The sequence below is a fragment of the Corvus moneduloides genome, chromosome W, assembly GCF_009650955.1.
Source record: "Corvus moneduloides isolate bCorMon1 chromosome W, bCorMon1.pri, whole genome shotgun sequence".
In the NCBI taxonomy this organism is placed as follows: Eukaryota; Metazoa; Chordata; class Aves; order Passeriformes; family Corvidae; genus Corvus; species Corvus moneduloides.
This window is the reverse complement of record NC_045510.1, coordinates 12,744,308-12,769,861: the sequence shown is the minus strand read 5'-3', so window position 1 is coordinate 12,769,861 and position 25,554 is coordinate 12,744,308. Positions and strand designations below refer to the sequence as shown.

Below are 25,554 nucleotides of genomic sequence, written 5' to 3'. Positions count from 1 at the left end.
TCCTCATCTTCCTCTTTAGGACTATCTCTGGGAGCATCTCTAGGAACTGAGGTTTCTCCTTTCCCATTTGGAGCAAAAGTCCTCATCTGGTCCATCTCTCCCTGTCCAAACTTCTCATGAAATTACAGCTGCGTCAGCATCTGCCTATCTCAGCGCAGGTGCTTTTGCTTATGAGTTGAACACTCCACCCCCCATATCTTCATGAAATTACAACGGGATACTCTGATATATCATAGCTTCACAACAGAATTTCAGCTTTAAGCATCCCCTCTTTCTCTTCCCTCAGGTTTTCAGCTCTTCACAGCAATAAAAGGGTTAATCTCACCTCGGCCTTGCAGCTTTGCAGCTGGAATGTTGAATGTTGCTTATCGAAGTGGAGAGGGGGGAGACCCAAGCTGCTCCGGCTGCCCATGGCAAAGCAGTGGGGGGGGGTTCCACAGATGGAACAGGCCCATGGCTCCAGGATGGCTGTGGCCCGGCTCGGCCTGGCCCGAGACTATTCCGGGACTATGCTTGCTAACCTATGACAACTCAGTATAAAGATTCCTCTTCATTTATCCAAGCTGCGTGGTCAGCCTTTTTCTCATTCAAGACTAAACCATATGCTTTGGATAGTGATGTCAAGGCTTCTATTCTCCACAGCATCTTCCAATACCAAACAAGCGTCACCACAGATAAAATCCAACTTGCACTTACTAAAATGAGCAATACAATAATAGGATGAATCAAGACACTGAGTATACCAGTTGCTGTCGGTGACCATCTGAAAAGCACATCCCACCAATGATGAGACAAATGTCAGATTCATTCCTATAGGGACAGGCAAGACTTCTTGGATAGTAATAATGCTTGCCTTTATATACTGATGTGATCCTTCAATTTTCGTAAAATTCCAAATACACAAATTAAGTTGGATTATCATTTATGATTAAATTGTCAATCGTTATGGTGGGACATGCCATCCTGAGGCAGACGCAACCTTTTCCGGTATACACTAGCTGCGTTGTTTGGTTAATTGAATGCACCTCAAGGTGGCAAATGCTTTGGTCTGTGTGCAAACAAATGTCTTTACCTAAAATCTTTTCATATATGTACTCTAACTGTTCCCTCATAGAACAGGGCTCTAGGTTAATGGTTTGCCACTAGCTTTTAATTTCTCGTGCCCACATTCTATGTTCAGAGGGGTATAATACAGTTCAATTCATGGTCTTGTTCTTCTGTATCTTCTTAATCTGGTAATATTTTGGACAGTTTCCAATGGTTATCACCCAGGGCGAGCAAGGAGGATTGCAACAGTTGCTGCAATTTAATTAAGTCACTCCTTACTGCGGTCAATTTGTTCATCATATGCTTTTGTTGCACACCCCTCTATTTTAAGTCTAAACTTAATTGCTTAAGCATTTGTCACAGCATTCAGGGCCAAATCGGATAAGCTTCATGGGCGGATGGTAAGCTTCATGAAACCCATCCTGCACAAATGCATATTTACATCTTCAAACATCCCTTCCTTCCCACAGACTTGCGTTTCTTCTCCCACCTGAATGGGTGAAGTTCCCTCCTGAACCGCATATGGCCTCCCATATAAAATTTCAAATGGACTTAACTTTTCCTTTGTTCTGGGTTTTGTTCGAATCCACACTAATGCCAATGGGAGAGCCTGGGGCCAAGGCAAATTTGCTTCTTGTCCCAATCTTATCTGTTGCTTAATCAAATGGTTCATCTTTTCTACCTGGCCACTAGACCGAGGGTTATATGGGGTATGTAACTCCCAATCTATTCCCAGGTGGTGACTGATTTGTTGCACAATTTTTGAAATAAAATGTGGTCCTCTATCTGAAGACATAGTGGCTGGAACTCCAAAGCAGGGTATTAGTTCTTGTAACAATGCTTTGGTCACTTCTTGTGCTTTAGCTGTTCTAGTGGGAAAGGCCTCTGGCCATCCTGAAAAGGTATCTGTTAATACCAATAGGTGTCGATACCCCCCTTTTCTGGGTAATTCTGTAAAATCAATTTGCCACTGTTGCCCAGGTCCGCAGCCTTTCCCAATTTGTCCAACTTTAGGTTTTGGAATATTCTTAGGATTAGTTCGGAGGCAAAGACCACACTGGTGAGTTACTTGTATCACTGCACCTTGCAATCTCCTAGCCATAATCCTATCTTTCAAATAATTGGACAAAGCATCCATTCCCAAATGTGTTTTCTCATGTTCTTTCTGCACCAGTGACCACAACAAATAAGAAGGTACTATAAGCTTGTTATCCTTAGTTACAGCCCATCCCTCCTGATTATAACTTGCATTTTCCTTTTCTATAAGTTTCTTATCTTTCCTGTTGTATTCTGGCCTACCTTCAAGGCAAATCTTTCCATCTGGTATTAATGTTGCCTCTACCTTTTCATTGGGTACTTCACCTTTGGCTGTGTCTTTTGCCTCTCTGTCCACCAGCATATTTCCCTCTTCCAATTCAGAACTCACTTTTTGGTGTGCTTTAATGTGCATGATAGCTACCTTCTCAGGTAACTGAACCGCGTCCAATAACTTCAGTATTTCTGGTGCATGCTTGATACTCTTCCCTTGTGAGTTTAACAGTCCTCTCTCCTTCCAAATGGCTCCATGTGCATGGACCACCCCAAACGCATACCTTGAATCAGTATAAATATTAATCTTCTTTCTTTTTGCCAATTCTAAGGCTCGGGTTAGAGCAATTATTTCAGCCTTTTGTGCAGAGGTGTTCATTGGCAATGGTCCAGACTCTATTACCTCTCGGCTGGTGGTAATGGCATACCCAGCATGTCTTTTTCCACTGATAACATAACTGCTTCCATCAGTGAACCAGGTCTCAGCGCCCTTGAGAGGAGTGTCCTTCAGATCTGGGCGACTGGAGTAAGTGGCCTCGATGGTCTCCAGGCAGTCGTGGATCACCGGTTCTCCCAAATTCTCACTGAGGAATGAAGCTGGGTTCACAATGTTAGTCACCACAATTTCAACATCATCTTGTTCTACCAGTATGGCCTAGTACTTCAGGAATCTCTGAGGGGAGAGCCAATGGCCCCCTTTCACCTCCAGGACTGCAGATACTGTATGAGATACTAGCACAGTCATTTTCTGGCCCAGGGTGAATTTGCGTGCCTCTTGGATGTTTATTGCCACTGCTGCAACGGCTTTGAGGCACCCTGGCCATCCCTTGGCTGCTGCATCCAGCTGTTTGGAAAGGTAGGCTACTGCCCGCCGATATGGGCCCAAGTCTTGTGCCAGTATTCCCAAGGCAATCCCTTGCTTTTCGTGAGAAAACAAAAAGAATGGTTTACTCACGTCTGGAAGTCTCAGGGCTGGAGCTGACATGAGGGCCTTCTTCAGTTGGTCGAAAGCCTGTGTTGCTTCCTTTGTCCACTGCAGGTTCTTGTTTCCTTCCGTAATCAATGCATATAAAGGTTTAGTAAGCAACCCATAATCATTAATCCACAGTCTGCACCACCCTGTCATACCTAATAAAGTTCTCAGCTCTTTTGCTGTCTGGGGTTTTGGGGTCTGGCATATTGCTTCTTTGTGCTCTCATCCCAAGGTTCTTTGTCCAGCACTTATTTCATAGCTCAGGTAAATAACTGTTTGCTTTACCATCTGGGACTTCTTTTGGGACACCCGATACCCTTGCAAGCCTAAAAAGTTTAAGAGGCTTACCGTCCAGTTCATACATGCCTCTTGGGTCTGGGTGGCTATCAAAAGGTTGTCCACATACTGAAGCAGCTGTCCTTCTCCCGGTGGGGGTTCCCAGGATTCTAGATCCTTTGCAAGCTGTTCTCCAAACATAGTAGGAGAGTTCTTGTACCCTTGGGGTAATACACACCATGTGAGTTGAGTTTTGCATCCACTCTTGGGATTCTCCCACTCAAATGCAAAAATTTTCTGGCTGGCTTCATGGAGAGGGAAGCAAAAGAAAGCATCTTTCAGATCTAAAATGGTAAACCAGGTTAGTTCAGGTGTTAAACGAGTTAACAAGGTGTAAGGTTAGCAACCACTGGGTATAAACCCTCAGTCACTTTATTGACTGCCCTCAAATCTTGTACTAACCTGTATGACCCATCAGGTTTCTTCATGGGTAAAATAGGAGTATTAAAATCAGATTGACACTCCCTTAACAATCCAATTTGCAAGAAGTTCTCAATAATTGGCCTGATCCCTTCTCTGTCTTCCCTTTTCAAGGGATATTGCTTGGCCCTTATGGGCCGTTTCCTTTCTTTAAGCTTGATTTGGGGTATCAGAGGCCCATACTGCAGGGAATACTTAATTCATTATCTTCTTAATAATTTATTTTTCATTTGCTATTTCAGTTTCCTTGGTTATTAGCATTAGGCTCAGCAACTTTATATATTGTTGGTCTTTTACTTCCAAACTGATTTCCGCATTTTTAAATATTACTTTTTTTGCCTCCAGCTGCTCTAGCAGATCTCTGCCCAAAAGTGCAGATGGACCGTTAGGCATATATAAAAATTGATGAATTTCCCACTGTTTTCCCAATTTATATCTCAGTGGTTTACAAAAGTATGCCTTTTCAGATTGGCCAGTTGCCCCTGTCACTACAACATAATCACTTGATATAGGTATCAAAGCTTTATTCAACACTGAATGTGTTGCTCCTGTATCTACTAAAAATTCCACTTTTTCGTTCCCTAGTTTAACTATAACCAGAGGGTCCCCTAGGGTAGGGCCCTCCACTCCTCCTCAGTCTTCTTTTACATGAGTAACCACCCCCACACCTCTCTGGTCATATTTCCTTTTTTCATCACCCTTTTTCTTTTCTGGGCACTGGTTTTTCCAATGCCCAGGTTTTGCATAAGGTATACTGGTCCCTTCCCAGTCGGGGTGGTCCTTGTCTTGGTGGACCTTGCCCACGTCTTCCTTTTTCTTCTTCTTCTTTTACCACCCTTATTAATTTTTGCATTCCCTGTTTATATCCCTCTTCCCGATTGCTATAAACTCTCTATGTCACATTAAGCAAAGTCTCTAGATTCCGGATTGTTGGACCTTGCATCTTCTGAAGCTTCTGCCGGATGTCTCCTGTGGATTGTCCTAAAAATAAATTTATCAATTGCTGCACTCCTTCTTCCTATCCAGGATCCAAGGTGGTATGGCAATGCATCTCATCTCGCAAGTTGTCTAGAAATTCAGAAGGTGTTTGAGAGGGACCCTGCTTAATAGCATACAGGGCTGACCAGTTTATGGCTTTAGAGATTGCCCTTTCCAGCCCTTTTATTATGAATCCCCAGTACCCTTTTAACTGTGCCATTTCATCTGGCTCATTAGGGTCCCACTCTGGATCCTGAAGAGGAAGTACCTTTTTAACATCCTCCTGTGTTATCCTGCAATCATCCTCGGCCATATTCACAGCTGTCTTTAATTGCTTTCCTGATTCAGTTAGAGCATCAAGCAGTAACTGTATATCATCCCAATCAGGATTGTGTTGCTTTACCATAAATTTAAATTTCTTAGCAACCCCTATTGGGTCACTCCAGTAATTTCTGGCCACTTTTTCCCAGGCTTCTATATCTATAATAGAAAAGGGGATTTTAACTAATATAGGAATCCCTTCATGATTTACTGCTTCCCTTAAAGGTGCTTGTATATTTCTTTTAGTTCACCCCCAGGTCCTTAATGTTATAGGACCCTGTGGGGAGGGTGGTTCATCCTCTTCGCTGTCACTGCTTGGTAAAGGTGGGTACAGGTTAGTTGTTATAGATTTCCCAGAGGGAGATGAAATAGAAAGTGAAGTGGGGTTCGAGGCTGGGGATGATGGTAACTGATTCTGTATCATTTGCTACCCCTCCCCCATCTCCCTTTTTAGGAGGTGACTTAAGTAGATCTGCCAGCTCTTGTTCTTGGGCTTCTACCTGATATACCTTGTCAGGATGGGTACATCTCTGGTTTATTGAACATGCACTGCAACATCGCTTAGGTTTTTCATTATTAACTTTGTTATCCTTTTCAAAAGCCAATACTAAGGGATCAGAGGATGGTCTGACCCACACTCTTTTTGTCACTCAGGTTGATTTCGAAGAGTGAAAAATAATTCAGCATAAACAATCTCTGGCCATTTTTGCTCATGTCTAAGAAAAAGCATTAATTGCAGTAATGTTTCATAATCCAATGTACCAAAAGGTGGCCACTTCATACCCCCTTCCAGTTTATAAAGCAGCCACCATTGGGTGCATAACTTAATAAGCTCTCTCTTGGTCTCTGCACGACTACGATTCACCATCTTTTTCCAGTGTGTCAAAACACATCCCAGGGGGCTACTCTTAGGAACCTCTTTGCTTTTGTTTGTCCCCATTTTTAAAGTTCACAAAAAAAGCTTGTTAATAAAATTCACAACACACTCACACACTCCACCACTCAAAAAAAAACCCCCTTCTTTTTATTCAAATCTAAAAAAAATTCACACAGCACATAAAACTCACACCACACATTCAAATGCTTAAAACAATTTACTCAAAGCACTTGTACCAACAATTTTAAACTTATAAAACCCACCGCAACCCTTTCGCAACCCCGAGCAAATATTCTGCTGGGGTTTTGCAAGGCTCCACTAAAATCTGGCAAGCTAGCGAGTTACAGCTTGTGCTGCCTCCTCACTCACTCTGCCGAGCGGGGGGGATTTAGCCCCTGCCACTTCACTTGCGCGGCTGAGCAAGCGGGGGGGGGTTTAGTCTTGAATCCCCGCTACACGCTATGTCGCTCTGCCTCGCCGCTAAGGTTAAAATTATTAGCCCTTCGTCTGGATGTTACCCCGCACCAAACTACCAAATTTAAACTCACTTACAATCAAACTTTTCAAAATATACCAAAAACTTACAAAACAAAAATCCAAAGCTACAAACTCAAATCCCTCCACCAGTCGCCAAAGTGACACTGGACATAGTTTCAAACTAGCTCCACTCGCTCCTTTAAACACAAATTTAACAACTTTTAAACACACAATTACCACTTTTTTTCACTAATACCTTAACCAAATTTCACCACCACCATTCACACAACTTGAAGCTCACGCACACTACTTAATTATTTTCTTGCAACCCACTCTCTAGACACAAAAAAATCTCTCCGCTCTCTCAAGCACAAAAATCCTTCCACCAACTCCACTAAACACAAACTTTTATAACTTTTTCATACAAATATGTGGCTAATCCGCTCTAAATACACACAAATCAAAACGCATACAATACAAACTCTTACAAACTAAACACACACACACGCAACACACTGCTAATTCACAGTTCCAACAAACCCTTTTGGCATAACCCAGCCACCATACCCATACAGCGCTTGCGCAGCCCAGGGGGTTTGTACTCTTTGACCCAAAGAGGCCCCTGTAGACCTCCGGCGCATCCCTAACGCATGCGTACAGCACTCAAAATAAAGTTAGTCTCTCTCTCTGCTCACCACTCGTATCCCAAACTACAAGCCAATGCTGCTTTTAAGCCACCGACCGGACCGGAGCTGACAGCACTTCCGCCACTACCGCCCATACTCCTCCGGTGTGCAACCGCACGGTCCTCGCTCCCCTCTATGGGAACGAACCAAGCCAGAGTTCTTGCAGCCGCTGGAACTCTGCAGCCACACGCGCTGCACAGCCACCCACTCTGCGCGCCTGGCTCTCCTCCATGAGAGACCAAGGCAGCACCCCTGTACCTCGTCCCCCTCCCTGGGAAACAGAGGCAGGGGAGATGAACCTTTGGAGCCGTTACCCGCTCTGTTGAAAAATTACTATACTTTCCGCGGACACTTACAACCAAACTCTCCCAGGCTTCCACTTCGCACAGGGTGTCCCGCTGTGTCTTACAAGCTGCCTTCTTTAAGGTACCCCTTTAATTTTAAAACATACCTCTTTGTCCGTGGTTCCGGCAGGTCCTGGTCTCTCCCCAGGGTGTCAGAGGACCAAGGAGCCCCCTCTCCCCAAAAATGCAGGGGAGGCACCCGAGGGGGGTCCCCGGACCCCTGGCCCCTCGGCCAGATAGAGCAGGGTCCCACCAGAGTCGCCAAAATGATTTACCAAAATATGAATATCGATCTAATATCGATATCCAACTGAGACGGACAAAAACTCTCTAACGGTTTAGAGTTAGAAAGTGTATGTTTTATTTGGTGCCAGGCACTGCATGGGATAGCTCCCTAAGACACAGGGCCCCAATACAAGCAAACACAAAGCTTTTTATTTCCAAACATTATGAATATCCAAAATACAAATGTATATTCATAACGTTAACACCTCCCATTCTCCGCTTCGTATGGAAATGAGCTTAAATGTCATTAAGCATGCGTAGTGTGTGTTCTGAATTGAGTTGGTGGTCTTGAATTGGGTCAGTGGTCCTAAAAAAGATGAAGTAACTCATCTTCCTCATTTTGACCTTTTTGCCTTTCTGAACTTTAACAATCCTAATTACTTTAGTGACCTCTAAGTTTCTTCTTGCGTGACTTTTGGACGGGTTCCCACAAAAGGAGGAAATTGGTGATTGTCCTTGCTCTCTACACCAACTTATCAATGTTTCTACTCCTCGTTCTAAGCACAGCTAAGCAAACATGCAAATGACAGATCATCAGTTATTTGGTAATCAGTTACTAACATCTTAAAACCCATTTCAGGTCCAGCTCTCTTAACTATTTTAATTAACTCTACCTGGGCCCAAATTCCTTCCTATTCTAACTAATTTCAACACAGCTAGCCTATACCTAAAATCTTTATGTTTCTTCTAAATCTATGTTTCATGGTGTTTCTGAAAAAGAACTGCTGGCAGCGAGCCCCAGACTCTACATACTAAGCTGAGGATGCTTTATGATTTGTATTATGTGGAAGCATATGGTTTTCTCACTGTTCCTGCCATTTTCAAGGAGTTAACTAGGCAAATAAGGTAATACAATTTCCCAGGAAAATCATATTAAGAACTTATGTTACTTCTGTTTAAGTTCCCATGATGTAAGTTCATCTTAGCTGCTTATAAGGGTACAAGATCAAAACCCTCCAGCTACCTTTTGCAAAAATGTGAGCTGCTTACATGAAGTTAAGCTTTAAAATGCCAAGTTTGAGGTCTGGATAGATTGACTACATTTTAGCTTGAGGCTTTACTATTAGAAGTTGATTCATTTAGCCAGAGATTAGCTCCCCATATTGTTAAACACTGGTTCAGCTATGGCACCAATATCAACATATGAAGTGCTGGTGTCACCGAATCATTTTAAATTACAGTATTTAACACAGATTTGCTGTGAGAGCACAGTGCATCTACAGTGATTTTACCTGTAATACAAGCTCACCTATGGTAAAAACAAGGATGGGGAGAAAAGTGATGGTTCACCAGCACCATCAGACTTAGTTTTCTAACATTCAGGAAGAGCAATGTTGTTTGCTAGTATAAAAATCATGTAGTCTGTTTATTCTTTTGGAAGTTGAGTGTTGCAGCGGGGATACTGCAACACGCACCAAACAAGGAGTCCCATGGAAGAGAAATATATATGGACAGATTCTTGGTAGATGTTTCAGAGATGTTTATTTCTCCAGCCACATGGCCGGGGCTCTGCCGAGGAACTCTCTAGTCACGGGACCTGAGGGTCCTTGCCCGCGCAGGGGAACACAAACCAACCAATGGGGACGAGGCTGACCAGGGGCTAGGAAACCCTGTGCCTCCCCTCAGGGCCCCTCTCCCAGGGCTACATAGCGGGGGGAGGGACCCCAACATTTCACCCATTTATTTTTAACAAAAAGAGATTTAAAACTTAACATTGAAAACAACTGGATAAACATAACAAGAACAGTTTTAAAACAATACAAGCCACCCTCCTGAGTCTTTAAATGTCCAAACAGATTCTCTGGAACATCTTAAGGCTGACAGAAGGGAGACAGGACTCTCTGAGCATGCTTTGTGGGGAAACTGAGGCAGGAGAGCGTTTAATTTCTTCCCTCCCCCTTTTCATCCCCCACTTGGCACTGGAAAGGGATTTTTGGGGAAACAATTGGCAAAGGTATGGTTTTGTGAGGGAAACCATGGATGAAAAAATGGATTGGGAATACACTGGGGGTAATAGGACATAGGGTAAAAGGGAAAGGTGGGATTAGGAAAGGGAGACTGTAGGGGGGCCTACAATGGAGATATTGTCTAACATGATTACAATTTTTAGCATATATACTGCCTTTTACAGGAACACCATCAGGCCCAGTGACCTGCGATGCTTGTAACCCTTTTCTACCTAGTACAATTTTGAATTCTACCACCTCTCCATCTCCCAAGCTTGGGATGCATTTTTCAGGGTTATTCTTTTTAATAGCAGTTCTATGCACGAATATGTCTTGCTGGTTGTCACACCTTGTTATAAAACCATAATTTTGTTTAACATTATACCACTTTACTATTCTTAAAACCTTTGCTACTATGATCTTTTCCTTTTTCCGAGTGGCTACTGTTTTCTGTCTCGCTGCATTCTTGCTTTCTCTTTCGCTCGCTCCCGTGTTGGAATTGCTGGAGCTGCTGGGGCTGCCGGTGCCGCCGGAGCTGCTCGTGCCTGCGCGCTCTTCCCGGGGTTGCATTCGGGGCTGCGCGGGCCGGACTGGGCCGTGCCGCTCAGTTCTCCGTGCGTCGCCTCCTCTGGTAGCAGCTTCGCTGCCGATGCCAGGCGCTGCACCCACGTCTCGGCCGGGCCCCCGAGTGATGACCCCCCCGCGCCCTGCTCCAGCACGCGTTTTGGCTGGGCGCGGCTCTGCTCCACCGCCACCAGCCACCAGCCGCCACCCACGTGCCACCCCTCTCGGTTGGGCGTTCACGGGGCTCGCTCCACCACACGCTGCACGGGGCCGGGCAGGCACCGCCGGGTCACGCCACTCCCGCCGCGCCTCACTCCACCGCCGACACTGCAGCTCACGTGGCTCCGCCCGCACGCGGGAACTGCCTCGCTGCTGCTAGCAGAGGGCTCGGTCCACGTGGCCGCGGTCACACGGTGCCTGAGCCAGGCTTCCCTTCGCCAGGACACAGCTGACATTGCTCAACAGCCTCAGAAATTAAATAATATTCATGAAAATATTCTTCCATTGGCATGTATTTTGACTCAAAAATTAATTGTGTCCAAACGGTCTTCCAAAAGTCTTTGGTAAGAATTAAATCCCAAGAAACATAGAAAAAGTTCTTAAACAACCATGCCAGGAAGTGTTTCAGTTCTTTTTGAGCTTGAATTAAGCTAAAATTTACAAATCGTTTTTCGAGAATCTTTTCAAGTTTAAGATAAATGTCCATATGTGGCTCTGAAAGCCAAGAGTCTTCCCACGGTTCCTCACTAGTTTAGATATGGAATAGCAAAACAAAAACAAGAAGAGGAATCCACAGTTTCTAGGGTTTACTCACACAAATCAGTCGCTTAGGGATCGGGGATTGTTCTGCTCGCAGTTCACCACCATTTGTTACAGCGGGGATACTGTAACACGATGTATCAAACCAGGAGGCCGTAGAAAGAAATATATACAGACAGATTCTTGATAGATGTTTCAGAGATGTTTATTTCTCCAGCCGCATGGCCGGGCTCTGCCGAGGAACTCTTACAGTCACGGGACCGAGGGTCCTTGCCCGCGCAGGGAACACAAACCAACCAATGGGGACGAGGCTGACCAGGGGCTAGGAAACCCCGTGCCTCCCCTCAGGGCCCCTCTCCCAGGGCTACATGGCAGGGGGAGGGACCCCGACAGTTGAGTCATTGAACAGCTTTATAGTAGTCATATACACTTTGTGCAAAAGGAAAATGCTTATTTTGATTAATAATTAATGAAATTGACAATGATTACACACACATAAGTGTATATATGAAGAAGTTTTATAAATAAAGTAATGAGCTATCCTGCTTGAACATAACCCTTCCTAAAATATCATCTTTTTCCAGATTTGTATTATGGTGGAGAAGCTTTCTCTGTAGAGCAGCCACAGTCCTTTACTTGTCCTTATTGTGGAAGGATGGGTTATACAGAAACATCTCTTCAAGAACATGTTGCTTCTGAACACGCAGAAACATCAACAGAGGTGGTAAGCCGCTTCAGCATTGTTTTTAAATGACAATTAAAGTATATGAAAATTTCCAGAAAATGAGGTGGTTTTTCTCTTGACGTATGTGTTAATTTAAATGCTGACTAGGAAGGTATGTACCATACATACATACACACTATGCTGGTGTTTTCCCTTTTGACTCCTTGAGCTATTAACAGTGCCTACATCATTACCTTTACCTCTCTATAGAATTTCTCACAGCGCTCTCTCATCAGTCTAAGTTATGCAGCCAAGTCCCTAGATCCTTGGTGTGCAGGCCACTAAATCCTGGTGTTACAGAAAAGGTTAAACCTTTGTAAAAATAAAAACTTTTTAAAATATTGATATATTGATTTTCAATATATTGGGGTTTTTTTTATAAAGTGGCCCTTGCTTTTTCCCTCAACCCTTCCACTTGATTTTTCTGATTTCAACTGGCCATTGGTGCAGAGCAATTACACACCATATAATAGCCTACTACAACTTCTGTTCTGCTTCTGTTTTTTTCAGTAAGCTTTCTCCTCAAGTCTTTACATCTAGATGTTACCGTTGCTTGCGCCAGAAAGTCTGAAATTTTTCTGAAATACGAGGTCACTTCTTTGCTATGGAAACAATAAAATAATAAGTAACTTGGATTTTTATACTATTAGAAATAGTTTGTTCTCAACCCTCATTACAGTGTTGAGAAACTACATGCTTGCACTGCTTTGTGTTCAGACAATTTTCTTTTTAGAAAAGTCCATAGCCCTGTTTTTAGATTTCCCTTTATGGTGCAGGTGTATGTTTTGTATTTTTTTCTAACACCCACTTCACTAATTCAACAGTTTTGTGTCTTATCAATCCTAAGTTAAATTCTTGACCAAGAAGTTTGAGTCTCTTTCCAGCAGTAGGGAATATATTCATATTTGTGTGTGAACACTGTTTATGCCTGAGGAATGTATGATTACAGAAGGACATTCAGGGAGCTGTTGTCTAGTTATTTTTGTTGTAGATCCCTATAAAAATGTGCATGCTTGAAGAAAATTTTTTTGAGAACTTATGTGGGAGAAGGAGAATCTCTCTGCTAAGGGCCTTATATCAAGGAGTAGTAGAAGAATTAAAACTGGTGTAAGACCCCCAAAAACTCTCTTGACGAACCTCTTAAACGGGCTTACGGTTTTTCATGTACTCTGAGTTAGACGTATGGGAGAAATACCAACAAGATATTCTCGAGAGGTCAAAACAACAAAAAAAACTTTACTGGCAACTTCAGAAAATCAGAGAACTTTGGCAAAAGTTTAGAGCAACATTCAATCAACATAAAGCACTTCACAAAGCATCAACTTCAGCCCATTCAACTTAGTAAACTCCAAGCCCATCTGATTTTAAGTTAGTCAAAACTCCAAGAAGAGGGAATTAGAAGAAGAAAGAGAAAGAGAGAAGAAATATAGAAAAGAACACACATAGCTGCCACTCCTGGTTCCAGTAGTGTTCAGCTGATAGAAATTCCAAGACGAGGTAGGGTCAAGACGTGTGCTTGCCTCATGCTTCGGTTTAAGTACCCTTTGGCTTTCCTGGGCCCTTCCCTCAGGTGGGACTTCTGGTCACCTGGCCACTCTGGGGCTAGATTGAGGCTCCAGGGATGGGGTGTGGAGCATTGCCTCCAGTGTGCCAGTGATTTGCAGCCACTGTGGGGCTGGGATACAGGCCCAGGGGAGGTTGGGGTGTATGGGGCAGTGCATTGCCTCACCACACCAAAGGCAAGGCCTGACCTGCTCCTTCCCCTCACAGACGCACCCAAAATGTTTTGAGCCAGCAATGTCCTCCAGTCTCTGTCTTGGGGTGACTTTATGATGTGTATCCCATATCGCTGCCTGATGCCCAGAAATTAACTTTGTGCCTTTTTATGCCTCTAAACTGAGCCTGAGAGGGGGAAGGAAAAACTGAGCAAAACTTTTTCAAAGCAGTTTGCAGCTTGTTCAAGGTCACACAGAGATAGCAACATTTTTTCTCCCAGCTGCGGCAGGGGAAGGAGGAAGCACCCGGCTTGCTGCTCCCCAAGTCAGTTTTTTGGCCAGTTGTTCAGCTTCTTTTTCTCCAGAGAGAGACTGAGAGTTGACTTTTTTTTTCCTTCCCTGGAATTTCGGATTTTCTCCCTTTTCTGCTGGACTGCTTCCATATCGGAACACATTGGGAGGACTTTCCACCGAGCACAGAGGGCCTGGCCCTGGGCCAAGCCCCAGCTCCGAGGAGACCAAAGGGAGGACTCTAACACTTTCCCAGGTTTTGTCTCCACAGTGAGAGATTTTATTATTTAACATTATTTTCCTTTTCCCGTGTGTTTGTTAAATAAATAGTTTTCTCTTTCACTTTCCTTTGAGGAAAATTTATTTTCCCCGAACCTGGTGGGGGAGGGGTGGTGACCTGCCTTCTCTCAGAGGATATATTTCTAAATTTGGCCAAACCGGTACAAGTCTCTCACAACTGGTCAACCTGTTCTGAGACTCAAAAGTGTATTGGTCTTTCCTAAAAACATATGAATTATTGGTGTATAGTTTTTCATTTTTAGATTTAAAACTGCAGTAATTATTATTTCTCCATCAAGTGATTAAGGAGAATGGTCAGAAATGTGGGACAAGTTCAGATGGATGTGGCTGGAATTATGATGATTGTTACTGTTGATATTAGGTTTCAAAAACAGGGTTTTTTTTTAGGATTACAGCTCTGAAAATGGTAAGAAATGCAATCAGATATCATCTTTGAATCAAGTTTTAGAATGAAGACATCACTTTTTTGCTACTCAGTCACACTTAGCGGATTCATTTTGTATTTAGTAAGGCAGCAACTAGACTGAAGTTAAAGGACCGGGATGGGGTGGGTCAACCTTGGCTGGCTGTCAGGTACTCATTGATCTGCTCTCTCTCACCTCCCTCCCGAGCAACAGGATGGGTAGAAAATATGGCAAAATGATCATTGGTCAGAATAAGGAGGGGCATTACTCAGCTCCTCGACATTGGCTGCAGCTTTCTTCAGAGCACATCCACCTGATCTGATGTGGGGTCCTTCAAGGGCTGCAAGGGGACAACCTGTGTCACCATGGTCTTCTTCACGGGCTGCAGGGGAATCTTTGCTCTACTGCCTATAGCACCTCTTCCCCCTCCTTCTCCACTGACCTTGGTGCCTGCAGGGTTATTTTTCTCATATTTCCTCACTCCTCACAGCTGCTGCTGTGCAGCTTTTTTACTTTCTTAAATATATTATTACAGAAATGCTACCACCATCACTGATTGGCTCATCTTTAGCCAGGGGCAAGTCTGTCTTGGAGCTGATTGGAACTGGCTCTGTTGGCCATGGGGACAGCTCCTGTTGTCTTCTCAAGCCAAAAAGTCTTTAATGTGTAGAGCAAAAAAGGGAGCATGGCACAGATCAGATAAACTAATATTGAGAACAGATAAGTTAATATTATGGTCAGCAGTGGTTAAACAGCTATAATAATTATATGTTCCCTCTAATATGCTCTGGTCAAATGTGTCATTATCTCAAACCCTTTGAGTCCTAGTTTGCATGCCAAAAATACTGGTCATGGTTTAATCCCAGCTGGCAACTGGCACACATAGCTGCTTGCTCACTTCTCCCCTGCACCTAGGGGGATGGGATGGGATGGGATGGGATGGGATGGGATGGGATGGGATGGAGGGGGGGAGAGAATAAGAAGGGTAAAAGTGCAAAAACCTGTGGGTTGAGATAATAGGGAAAGCAAAATCTGCCTATGTAAGCAAAGCAAAATAAGGAATTAATTAATTCCTTCCCATTGGCAGGCAGATGTTTAGCTATCTCCAAGAAAGCAGGGCTCCATCACATGTAATGATTTCTTGGGAAGACAAACACTGTAACTCTGAACCATTCTCCTTTCTTCCCTGTGTTTTTTATTGCTGAGCATGATGGCATATGATATGGAATATCCCTTTGGTAAGTTGGGATCAGCTGTCTCAGCTGTGTCCCCTCCCAACTACTTGTACATCCCCAGTCTACCTGCTGTTGGGGCAGTGTGAGAGACAGAAAAGGACTTGATGATGTTTGATAACTGTTCAGCAATAGCTAAAACATCAGTGTGTTATCAACACTCCTTTGGTCACAAAACCAAAGCATAGCACTGTATGGGCTACTATGAAGAAATTTAACTCTATCCCAGCCAAAACCAGTATACTTGTATACATGGGGAGGTGATGGTAATTAGGGAACAGATCCAGAAACTGTCAACTGTGATGTTTGGATGTGGAAGGTATCTTTTTAGCTTTTTACTGGCTAGGCTAGTGGTTTAATGCCTTAGAAAGTCTCGAGCAGCCTAGAGAGGTAGCACAGGCAATCTATCACTTTAGTAGCTCTAAAATCGGTACCTGTATCAGCTGCAAAGCAAATACCGTCAGCAGAAGCAAAGAGGGAGAAATATAGCTCCCTGCTCGCTCAATTTCCTGCAGTTAGAAGCTTTCAAAACAAACAGACAACAAGAGATGTTCACAAGAAGGTAGCAGAGCCAAGAGAGGGCGGGCCCTCAGGGCGGGCCCTCCCTCGATCGTCTCTTTTATTCGGAGAAGGGGAAAGGGGAGGACTGGGGGCGGACCCGGGGTGACCGGCCAATCAGACACTGCTAAAGAGTCTGAGTTACATTTGGTTTTGCCTGCGCTTAGAACAAAGGAGCTCCAAGCACATGGCAGAGGCAAGTGTCTTTGGGAGGGGGAGGGGAAGCTCAGAACAGGCAGCAACATTTGGAGCCTAACTAGCTTAAGGCTTTTTAATAATATCCTGGATTTCATTCCAAGTAATATGGTGATTTGTTAATTTTAAGGGATGTTTAGAGCATGCCTGCCTTATCCAGCTCAGGACTCCCTTCTGCTTAACTGCTGAAGCCCAGCCTGGGGACCTAGGGCCCGTGTCCAGGCTGAGGGATGCAGCTGCCACTTTCCCGTTTGCAGGTTCAACCACTACTGAAGCCAAGCACATATTTTGGAGACCTGTACACACACGGAGGACACTGACACATGGCCCATCACACAGATGACCACAGACACAGTGCTGCCTTCAACAGCACCTACACGTAGGACTTGCATAAAACAAGTATAGTCAGCCAAGTTCTCTCCTTCCTCTTCACCTGGTAGAGATAAAAGGTTGCTGCTAGTGAAAGTACACGATACTCTCTAGATTCACAAGCACACACGTGTTCACTGTGATCCCGTGAGTACTGGCATGGCCCTCTTTGGCCAGTACCCCTGCCTGGATCCCAGGCACTCTTACCTGTTTCACAGGTCTCTTATTTTCCAGCTAGTACAGCTTGATGCTCACTAGCAAACACTCACGCACTCATCTCACAAGCACTCCACATTCGCAAGTCCCCCTGGGCATACTAGCAGACTCTTGCCTGCTTCATACTACTGCCTAGACTTGAGGCTCTTCTCTACTCATTTGCTAGGTCCAGATTGAAGTTAGCTAGCCAATACACACACACACCAGGTTTGGGGAAGATGCAGACAACCACTCCCTTTTCCCCAGCAGCTGGCACCAGGCACCACATGGGCTGTGACTGGTTGTCCTGCTTCAGCTACCAGTGCTGGACCCCTCACTCATGCTGATTTCCCCCCTGTCAGCTGTGTTTTGAGACACATACTGTTCCTGCCCCAGTGGCTGGAGGCAGAGACCATGACTCACTCTGGTAGCTGATCTTAAGACCCCACTCAGTCCAGTAGCCAACCCCACAGGCACCCCTGGTCTGACTGGAGTAGCTGGCACCAAATACACTTATGACAGCCCCCCCAGTAGCGGGCACTCCAGGCACAAAGTTTGTAGTACCCACCCTAGGTCTAGAGAGCTATGGCCCCTCCAACTACTGATACTTGTTCCAGTAGCTGACACCACAAGCCACAGGGACACCTACAGCCCTAGTCTGACTCAAGTATCTGGCACCAAGTTTTGTTCATACATACACAGATCTCACCAGTAGCTGGCACTTAGTCCTTGCAGCATACATACACATGGGATAGACAGTGAGATTATGCAGAGATTGTTAAAATTTAATAAGAAGATATAGGAAGACAGGGCAGACTGTGGTGATCAGGCTCAGTCAGACAAACATACTGACCACCTCTGTTTTACATGTGACCAGTCCACTTTATACACATTTCTGTCTACCCTCCCCTTTGTTCCTCCTGGCTCTCCCTTCCCCCTGCATTTCTCTTCATAGGTTTGTATGGTTCTATTGATTCCCTCACCCCTCCCAGTCGGGGTCTTCCCCCTAATTTACAGTCTTATCGGTTGCAAAGTCCAGGTGGATATCCTTGGAAGAATAGTTAAGACCTAGCATATACTGTGTCCAAGTTTCTCCCTTCTGGCTTATTAACATGTGATCTGTCAAGCTTTGAGGCTGGCCTGCAAAACTGTTGCAAAGGACTTTTAAGGCACGCTTCTCTCAGATGGTTGCAGTCATTGGGGGAAAAACCAAAATAATAAATGAAGGTTGCTATGACAGTAAGTGTCCCAAGACTTTTTTTAAATGTAGGTTTACACTTAAGAGAAAAACAAAACCATAATGCTATCTCCCAAAGTACTTGGTAGGAATAAGGAGTTTGCCAAATTTCTACTTGTGTTACTGCAGTGGGTGGTCTCAGTTGTGATACTTTATTGAATATTCACATCTGGTTTCAGTCTCCTTCCTACACTTCACTGGTGAGATGAATGAGAAGTCACTTGGGGATTCAAAGAGCAGTAAATGAACTTGATAATGTCATATATAGGTACATTCAAGCAGTAATCCTGTGTAATTAGACTTACTGTCTGCTGCAATTGACATATAAAGACAATTTTGAAAGCTGAAACATTGCAGATAGGATTTAAAAATTTTACTTTTTGCTTTCCATGGTATTATTAAAAGCATAATTACAAGGAAAAGTGAGACTTAAAAAGATGCTTCAATTAACAGCTGTGTTTGAACACATTTACTGTTTTAAATTATGTCTGTTTAGGTGTAGGATTAGAATGTGATATTTAAAGTATAAGAATCCATGTCAAGTGATCAATTCTGAATTGTGTTTTGTGATTTGTGTAAAGTTGGTTGTGTTTGGTTTTTTTTTCTCACTTTGTTGTTTCAGATCTGTCCAATATGTGCAGCATTACCTGGAGGGGATCCTAATCATGTCACAGATGACTTTGCAGCTCATCTTACACTGGAACACAGAGCTCCTAGAGATTTAATATCCTTTATTAAGTTGAGGGAAAAGGGATAGACTGTTCCTTATGATAGCTGTAACTAGTTGTTCTGACTTCTGTAGTCAAGTGGCTACATCGGTTTAGCTTATTTTTTAGAATTCACATTTAGTTATAGGGGAACTATATGTCTGAATTATATATATATATATATATTTATATCCATCAGACTGTGAATAGGCTTTAGGTGTTGCTTGATAATGTGGGTGTGTGTTTTTGTTTTATTCTTGATAGCGAAAGCTTTTAAAGATCTTTCTGACACCCAGTTGCTTCTTTCTGCAATTTTTACCCTTCTTGGCCATTAGTTCTGATGCCATTTTGTGTCTGGGAAAGCAGCAATCCAGATGCAATAGTGTTTTATAGATAATTCCAAGATGAAAGCAGATTTCACCAAAAGCATATGTGTCAGAAAATGCTTTGGACTTTGAAATCGAGGGATCTTAAATATTTGATTTGTTTTATTAACTGTATTTCAATAGGGTAGTTTCGGCCTGTTATTTATTGACTTTTTTAAATATATAACTAGAAGACCTATCAGGAGACTTCCTAGGGATTAGGGCTATCTTTGTTAACTGCAAATTGTAGTGCTATAACTACTCTCAATGACTGAAGAGCTCAAACTGTCAGTTTCTTTGCACTTTTAAGTACAATTTTCTTTCTGTTACTTGGTCTTAAGAATAGTAATGTGGCTTGTTTCTTGCTGTACAAATACAACATAATTTCAGAAGATACTCTTACTTCATGGAAGTACAGGCCATCATAAAAAGCTCATTAAGTGATCTTTCTGTATCTCATTTAAAAAAATGCACTCCTAGTATAATTTGATAGTGCCCTTTTTTGTTCAGGGCTTCTTAAATAAAATTAAGGCCTAACAACTCAAGTTCGTTATATCTACTGCTAGCAACATTAGAGGAAATGGTTTCTCTTTGGTTGTTGTCTGTATTTAAATTTTTTAGCATTTAAATTGTCAGCCCAATTACACAGTGAAATTGACTTCCTATTGAAGTGGATGAGGTGTTGGATTAGAATTCATGCTTCTGGAGCTTTTACTTCCCCTCCCACATCGATGATGTCAGATAACTTTTAATTGGAAAATGTATGTTTATTACTAGCTACATAAGAGCTAGAAAAATCAGAATAATCTTTTCAGTTACTGAGTAAGGCCACAATGTCAGTCATCACAAAACTGATGGGAGGAGTCTATATAAATAATTATAGGAAATGTATATGTAAGTCTCTGTACAACATTATTTTAGCAACCAGTGTTGCTAATCACAAAAATTTATAGAGTTTCTGGACTAATTGTTCCATGTTGGGTGCTATTTCACATCTTCTGACAGCTAAGACTAAAAGGAAGAAATGGGGAAGAGATTTCCTCCTGCCCAGTTGCTATCAGTTTAGGAAAGGATATAGTCTTCTGTGTAGCAGTTAGAAGGGTGTTTAAAGCTGTTTTAAATGGCTGCACATATTTCTTGTGAAGAATCCTGTGCAAACACTGCAAGATACCATCCTTATCCCTAGAGACTCTGAACAGCTCTTTAAATTCCAGTTTCTTTCTTAAACAATTTTCAACTGTTTTACCGTTTAAAACATGACTTTAGTCCTGACCTTGTAAATGGTTCTAGCTTGGTTGTTTTCAGTATATGTTTGCAATGAGTTAAGATTTCCAAATGCTTTTTTAACCCCAGCATAGTTGGGTGAGACATCAATATACTCTTGACTAGTAAATAATGTTGTTTTTCTTGAAAACACTTTGAAAGGTACAGTGAGCAAGCTACTATGATACTTTTGTAAATGAGACCAAGGCTGGACTTTTTCAAAGGATTTATATTAAGGATGTTCCAGTTATCTTATTTTCCAAGTTTACTTTTAAAAAAGCCCAGAATCGGGGCATTTTTCTGTCAGATATAGCTATGGAAAGCTTCCCAAACTACCTGAGAGCAGTAGTCAATCAGTAAAATATTAGTGACAATGTTCTGTCACTACCAGTATTCAGTATCAACAGATTCAAAGGAGGAACAAACCAATCTGTGCTAGACAACTATATTTTGTCCCAAGGAGATTTTCCCCCCATCCTAAATCCTGCAAGTGAAATGTTTTTATGCTCTATAGTATAATAGATTTAAAAGAGTCAATTATTCCTGGAAGTATTTATTATAGAAACTGGACATTCTTACTTGCCAAAAGAAGTCTTAATTTTTCAGTCTTAAATTTTTCAATTCAGTAATATCATGAGGAAATGAATTCTACACCATATTTATGTGTTGTGGGATAAGACATTGGGCACCAGTCTGCTCCAGATAATAGATTTTATACAAGTGATAAACATACTATTTTTGAAAATAAGAAAATTGGAGATAAGGTGAGCTAAAGCTACTAGTTTAGAAATTGGAAAAATATGATATGTATAAGTACATTATTTCCTAGCTTAGTAGTTAATTGCACTAGTGCTTCTTAAGGTAAAAGGAAACTTTACCTAGACTGTCTTGGGAGAACACATTTGTGTGGTAAGAATAGCAATAAAATTTTGTAGATTATTTTCAGTATTTAAATACCCTTCTTTCCCAATTTTGATGTTAAAATCCTTATGTCTTTTGAGTAATGTGTTCTGCTGAATATGCATCATCAGTTGTAGCATTACCAGTAGAAACTTTGATCCATAAGGCAGAAAATCCATCCTGACATTTCTTAAACATGATAAAAAGCCTGGGAAAGATGAATTTGGTGCAAGGAGCCTTGGGTGCCTTGAGTTCACATCTATAGATCTGACTGGCACCATAGCTATGATTACATTGTGCTTATAAAGTTGAATCATTGTTTTATGAATGCGGAATGTGTTGCTCAATTATTCAATCTAGTAAATGTTCTTGCTGTTTAATAATTGATAGCAATAGACTTTTCTTAACTGCTTGGTTATGATGAATCTAGTGGTGTTCGGCATGTACGTAGAATGTTTCACCCAGGCCGAGGTTTGGGAGGCCCCCGTGCACGTAGATCAAACATGCACTTTACTAGCAGTTCCAGCGGTGGGCTTTCATCTTCTCAGAGTTCATATTCTCCAAGCAATAGAGAAACCATGGATCCTATAGCTGGTAAGAGCTGTAACCACTGATTTTAGATCAGAGTCCTTAAATAGACTTTGAAACAAAGTCCAGGATGATAATGGTTGTCTTGTTTTTCTGTTGGTTTGGGGTTTTTTTTAAATGCTTCCCAATGTCGTAATTGATGGGTATTTACTGATGAAAAGTATCCTTAATTGGATTGTCTCCAGGGACTGAACCTGGAACTTCTGAAATTAAAAACACTGCCCCTTTAGCTTGTGCTTTTAGAGACTTCCAGGCTCATTCCCATGACTGACCTGTTCACAGGTGGTATCAAAGAATGGTTGACATTTGAAAGGACCTTTTAAGATCACCTACTACAACCCCATCCAACTTTCCTCCCCCCTGCCCCCAAGCAAGGCCACCTAGAGCAGGTTGCTCAGGACCATGTCCAGTCAGGTTTTGAATATTCTTACCAATGGACTCCACAACCTCTCTGGACAGCCTTTTATAGTTTGGTCACCCTCACAGTAAAAAGTGCTTTCTTGTGTTCAGATGTATTTCTTTTTTTTTTAATTTCTGCCCATTGCATCTTGTTCTGTCAGTGGGCAATACAGTGTCTGGCTTCCTTTTCTTCATTTCCTCCCATCGAGTATTTATATACACTGTTAAGATTCCTCCCCCTTGAGCCTTTTCTTTTCCAGGCTGAAGAGTCCTAGGTCTCTTAGCCTCTCCTCATATGACATGTATGCATGTATTTTTGAATTTTTGAGTGGATGGACAGCAGGATGGGGACTAGGGGAGCAAAGTCCCTCTCACTGTAAGTAAAGATCAGGTTCATGACCACCTGAGGAACCTGAACGTACATAAGTGTATGGGACCTGATGAGATGCATCCTAGAGTCCTGAGCAAATTGGCTGATGTAGTTGCCAAGCCACTCTCCATGATATTTAAAAAGTCATGGCAGTCAGGTGAAGTCCCCAGTGATTGGAAAAAGGGAGACATCACACCCATTTTTTAGAAGAGTAAAAGGGCAGCAAGTCTCAGGCCAGGTGCCACAGCACATGCACCAGTGTAAAAGATGACTTCTAGGAAGAAAGTGTTACTTAAAGTCATCATCATTGGAGACTCTGGGGTGAGAAAGACATCACACATGAACCAGTATGTGAACAAGCAATTCAGTAACCAGTACAAAGTTACAATAGGTGCAGGCTTCCTGACAAAAGAGGTCATGGTGGATGACAGGCTCGTGACAATGCAGATATAGGATATAGCACTCCAGGAACAATTTCAGTCTCTGGGAGTTGCCTTCTACAAGGGAGCAGACTGCTGCATCCTGGTGTTTGATGTCATGGCCCCCAACACATTTAAAACCCTAGACAGCCCAAGGGATGAATTCCTCATTCAGGCCAGTCCAAGAGATCCTGAGGATTCCTTTTTTTGTGCTGGGAAACAAGATTGACCTAGAAAACAGACAAGTCACCACAAAACAGGTGCAAGCCTGGTGTTACAGTAAAAACAACATCCCTTACTTTGAAATCAGTGCCAAGGAGGCCGTTAATGTGGAACAAACTTTCCAGGTGATTGCATGAAATGCACTTAAACAGGAAACAGAAGTGGAGCTTTACGATGAATTCCTCAAACCCATTAAACTAGACAAGAATGACTGAATGAAGGCTTCTGTGGAGAGTTGCAGCTGCTGAGGGGAAAGGGAGGGGTTGAGCACAGTCCTTCACAAATGAATATCACACTTAGGCCTTCAAACACACAGTCCCTCTTCTGTGTTTAAAATGAAATTTAAAAAAAATTTCCATCTCCAGCTGCTAAAATCTACCCATCTCTCATAAGCATCTGAGTCCCACACTTCAGAGCTCATGTCCCCACATCATCCACATCACACTTCATGGTAACAGACCTTTCTCTTAGTTTAGAATGGAAACTCTCATATATGTTTGGAACTGAATTTAATTCCAGGTGTCCAATGGAGAGAAACTGTTTACAGGTAATCTGTGTAACAATTTACATACATTTTTAACTGTCTCGTGTTTTCCACTGTGAAGGCTGCAACTGGAAAGGCTGATTACCCATAGTTCATTGCAAGCTCAGCACTCAGTCTGACTAGGTTGAGTTTTGTATCTCTGTTAATGCTTGTTGCTTTTAACTAATCAGATCTTTTTACAGTATCCATGTATTGTGTAATGCTTCCTTAGGAAAAATCTTATAACACATGTTAATATATGCAACCAATTAATTTTTTTTAAAAAAAGAGAATCCTGGGAACTCCTGACCATTCATCCTCATCTCTGTGCCTGGTAAGGTCATGGAACAGATCCTACTGGAAGCTATGTCAAGGCATATGGAAGGCAGGGATTAGACACAGACAACATGCCCTAGGCAAGGGCAAATCATGCCTAACTAATCTACTGGCCTTCTCTCATGGAGGGACTGCATTAGTGAACAGGGGAAGAGCTACGGATGTCATCTATCTGGACTTTTGTAAGGCCTTTGATGCTGTCCCTCACAACATTCTTGCCATAAATTGGAGAGAGATGGGTTTGACAGGTGGACTGTTAGATAAGGGACTGGCTGGATGGCTGCATCCAAAGAATTTCAGTCAATGGCTCAATGTCCAAGTGGAAATCAGTCACAAGTGGTGTTCCTCAAGGGTCCGTATTGGGACTAGTACTATTTAATATCTTTATCAATGATGCAGAGGGATTGAGTACATCCTCAGCAAGTTTGCAGATGACACCAAGCTGAGTGGTGCAGTTGATTCCCTAGAGGGAAGGCATGCCATCCAGAGTGGCCTTGAGAGGCTTGAGTAGTGGGGCCATGGGAACCTCATGAAGTTCAACAAGGCCAAGTGCGAGGTCCTGCATCCAGTGTGCGTCCAGCTCTGGGGACAGCAGTACAAAAAAGACATGGACTTCATGGACCTGTTAAAGTGGGTCCAGATGAGGGTCACAAAAATGATCAGAGGGCTGGAATACCTCTCCTATGAAGAAAGGCTGAGAGAGTTTGGGTTGTTTATCCTGGAGAAGAGAAAGCTCCAGGGAGACCTTATTGCAACCTTTCAAGATATAAAGGGGGCTTATAAGAAAGACAGAGTTGGGGTTTTTTTATGAGGGCCTGTAGTGACAGGACAAAGGGCAGCAGTTTTGAACTGAAGGAGGATAGGTTTAGATTGGACATAATGAAGACTTTTTTTTACGATGTGGGTAACTCATCGTAACTG

At 42.7% G+C, this 25,554-nt stretch overlaps 1 protein-coding gene and 1 pseudogene across 1 annotated transcript in view; both read left to right on the top strand.

Annotated features, from left to right (window-relative positions):
- The window catches only part of LOC116437372 (E3 ubiquitin-protein ligase KCMF1-like), a 77,482-nt gene that overhangs the window by 47,791 nt on the left and 4,137 nt on the right, over positions 1 to 25,554 (top strand). The window contains exons 3-5 of the mRNA XM_032095041.1: positions 11,906 to 12,045; positions 19,164 to 19,265; positions 22,196 to 22,370. Of these exons, the coding sequence (XP_031950932.1) occupies positions 11,906 to 12,045; positions 19,164 to 19,265; positions 22,196 to 22,370 (417 nt within the window). The remainder of the gene's footprint in view (positions 1 to 11,905; positions 12,046 to 19,163; positions 19,266 to 22,195; positions 22,371 to 25,554) is intronic.
- LOC116437465 lies at positions 23,387 to 24,117 on the top strand (annotated as a pseudogene).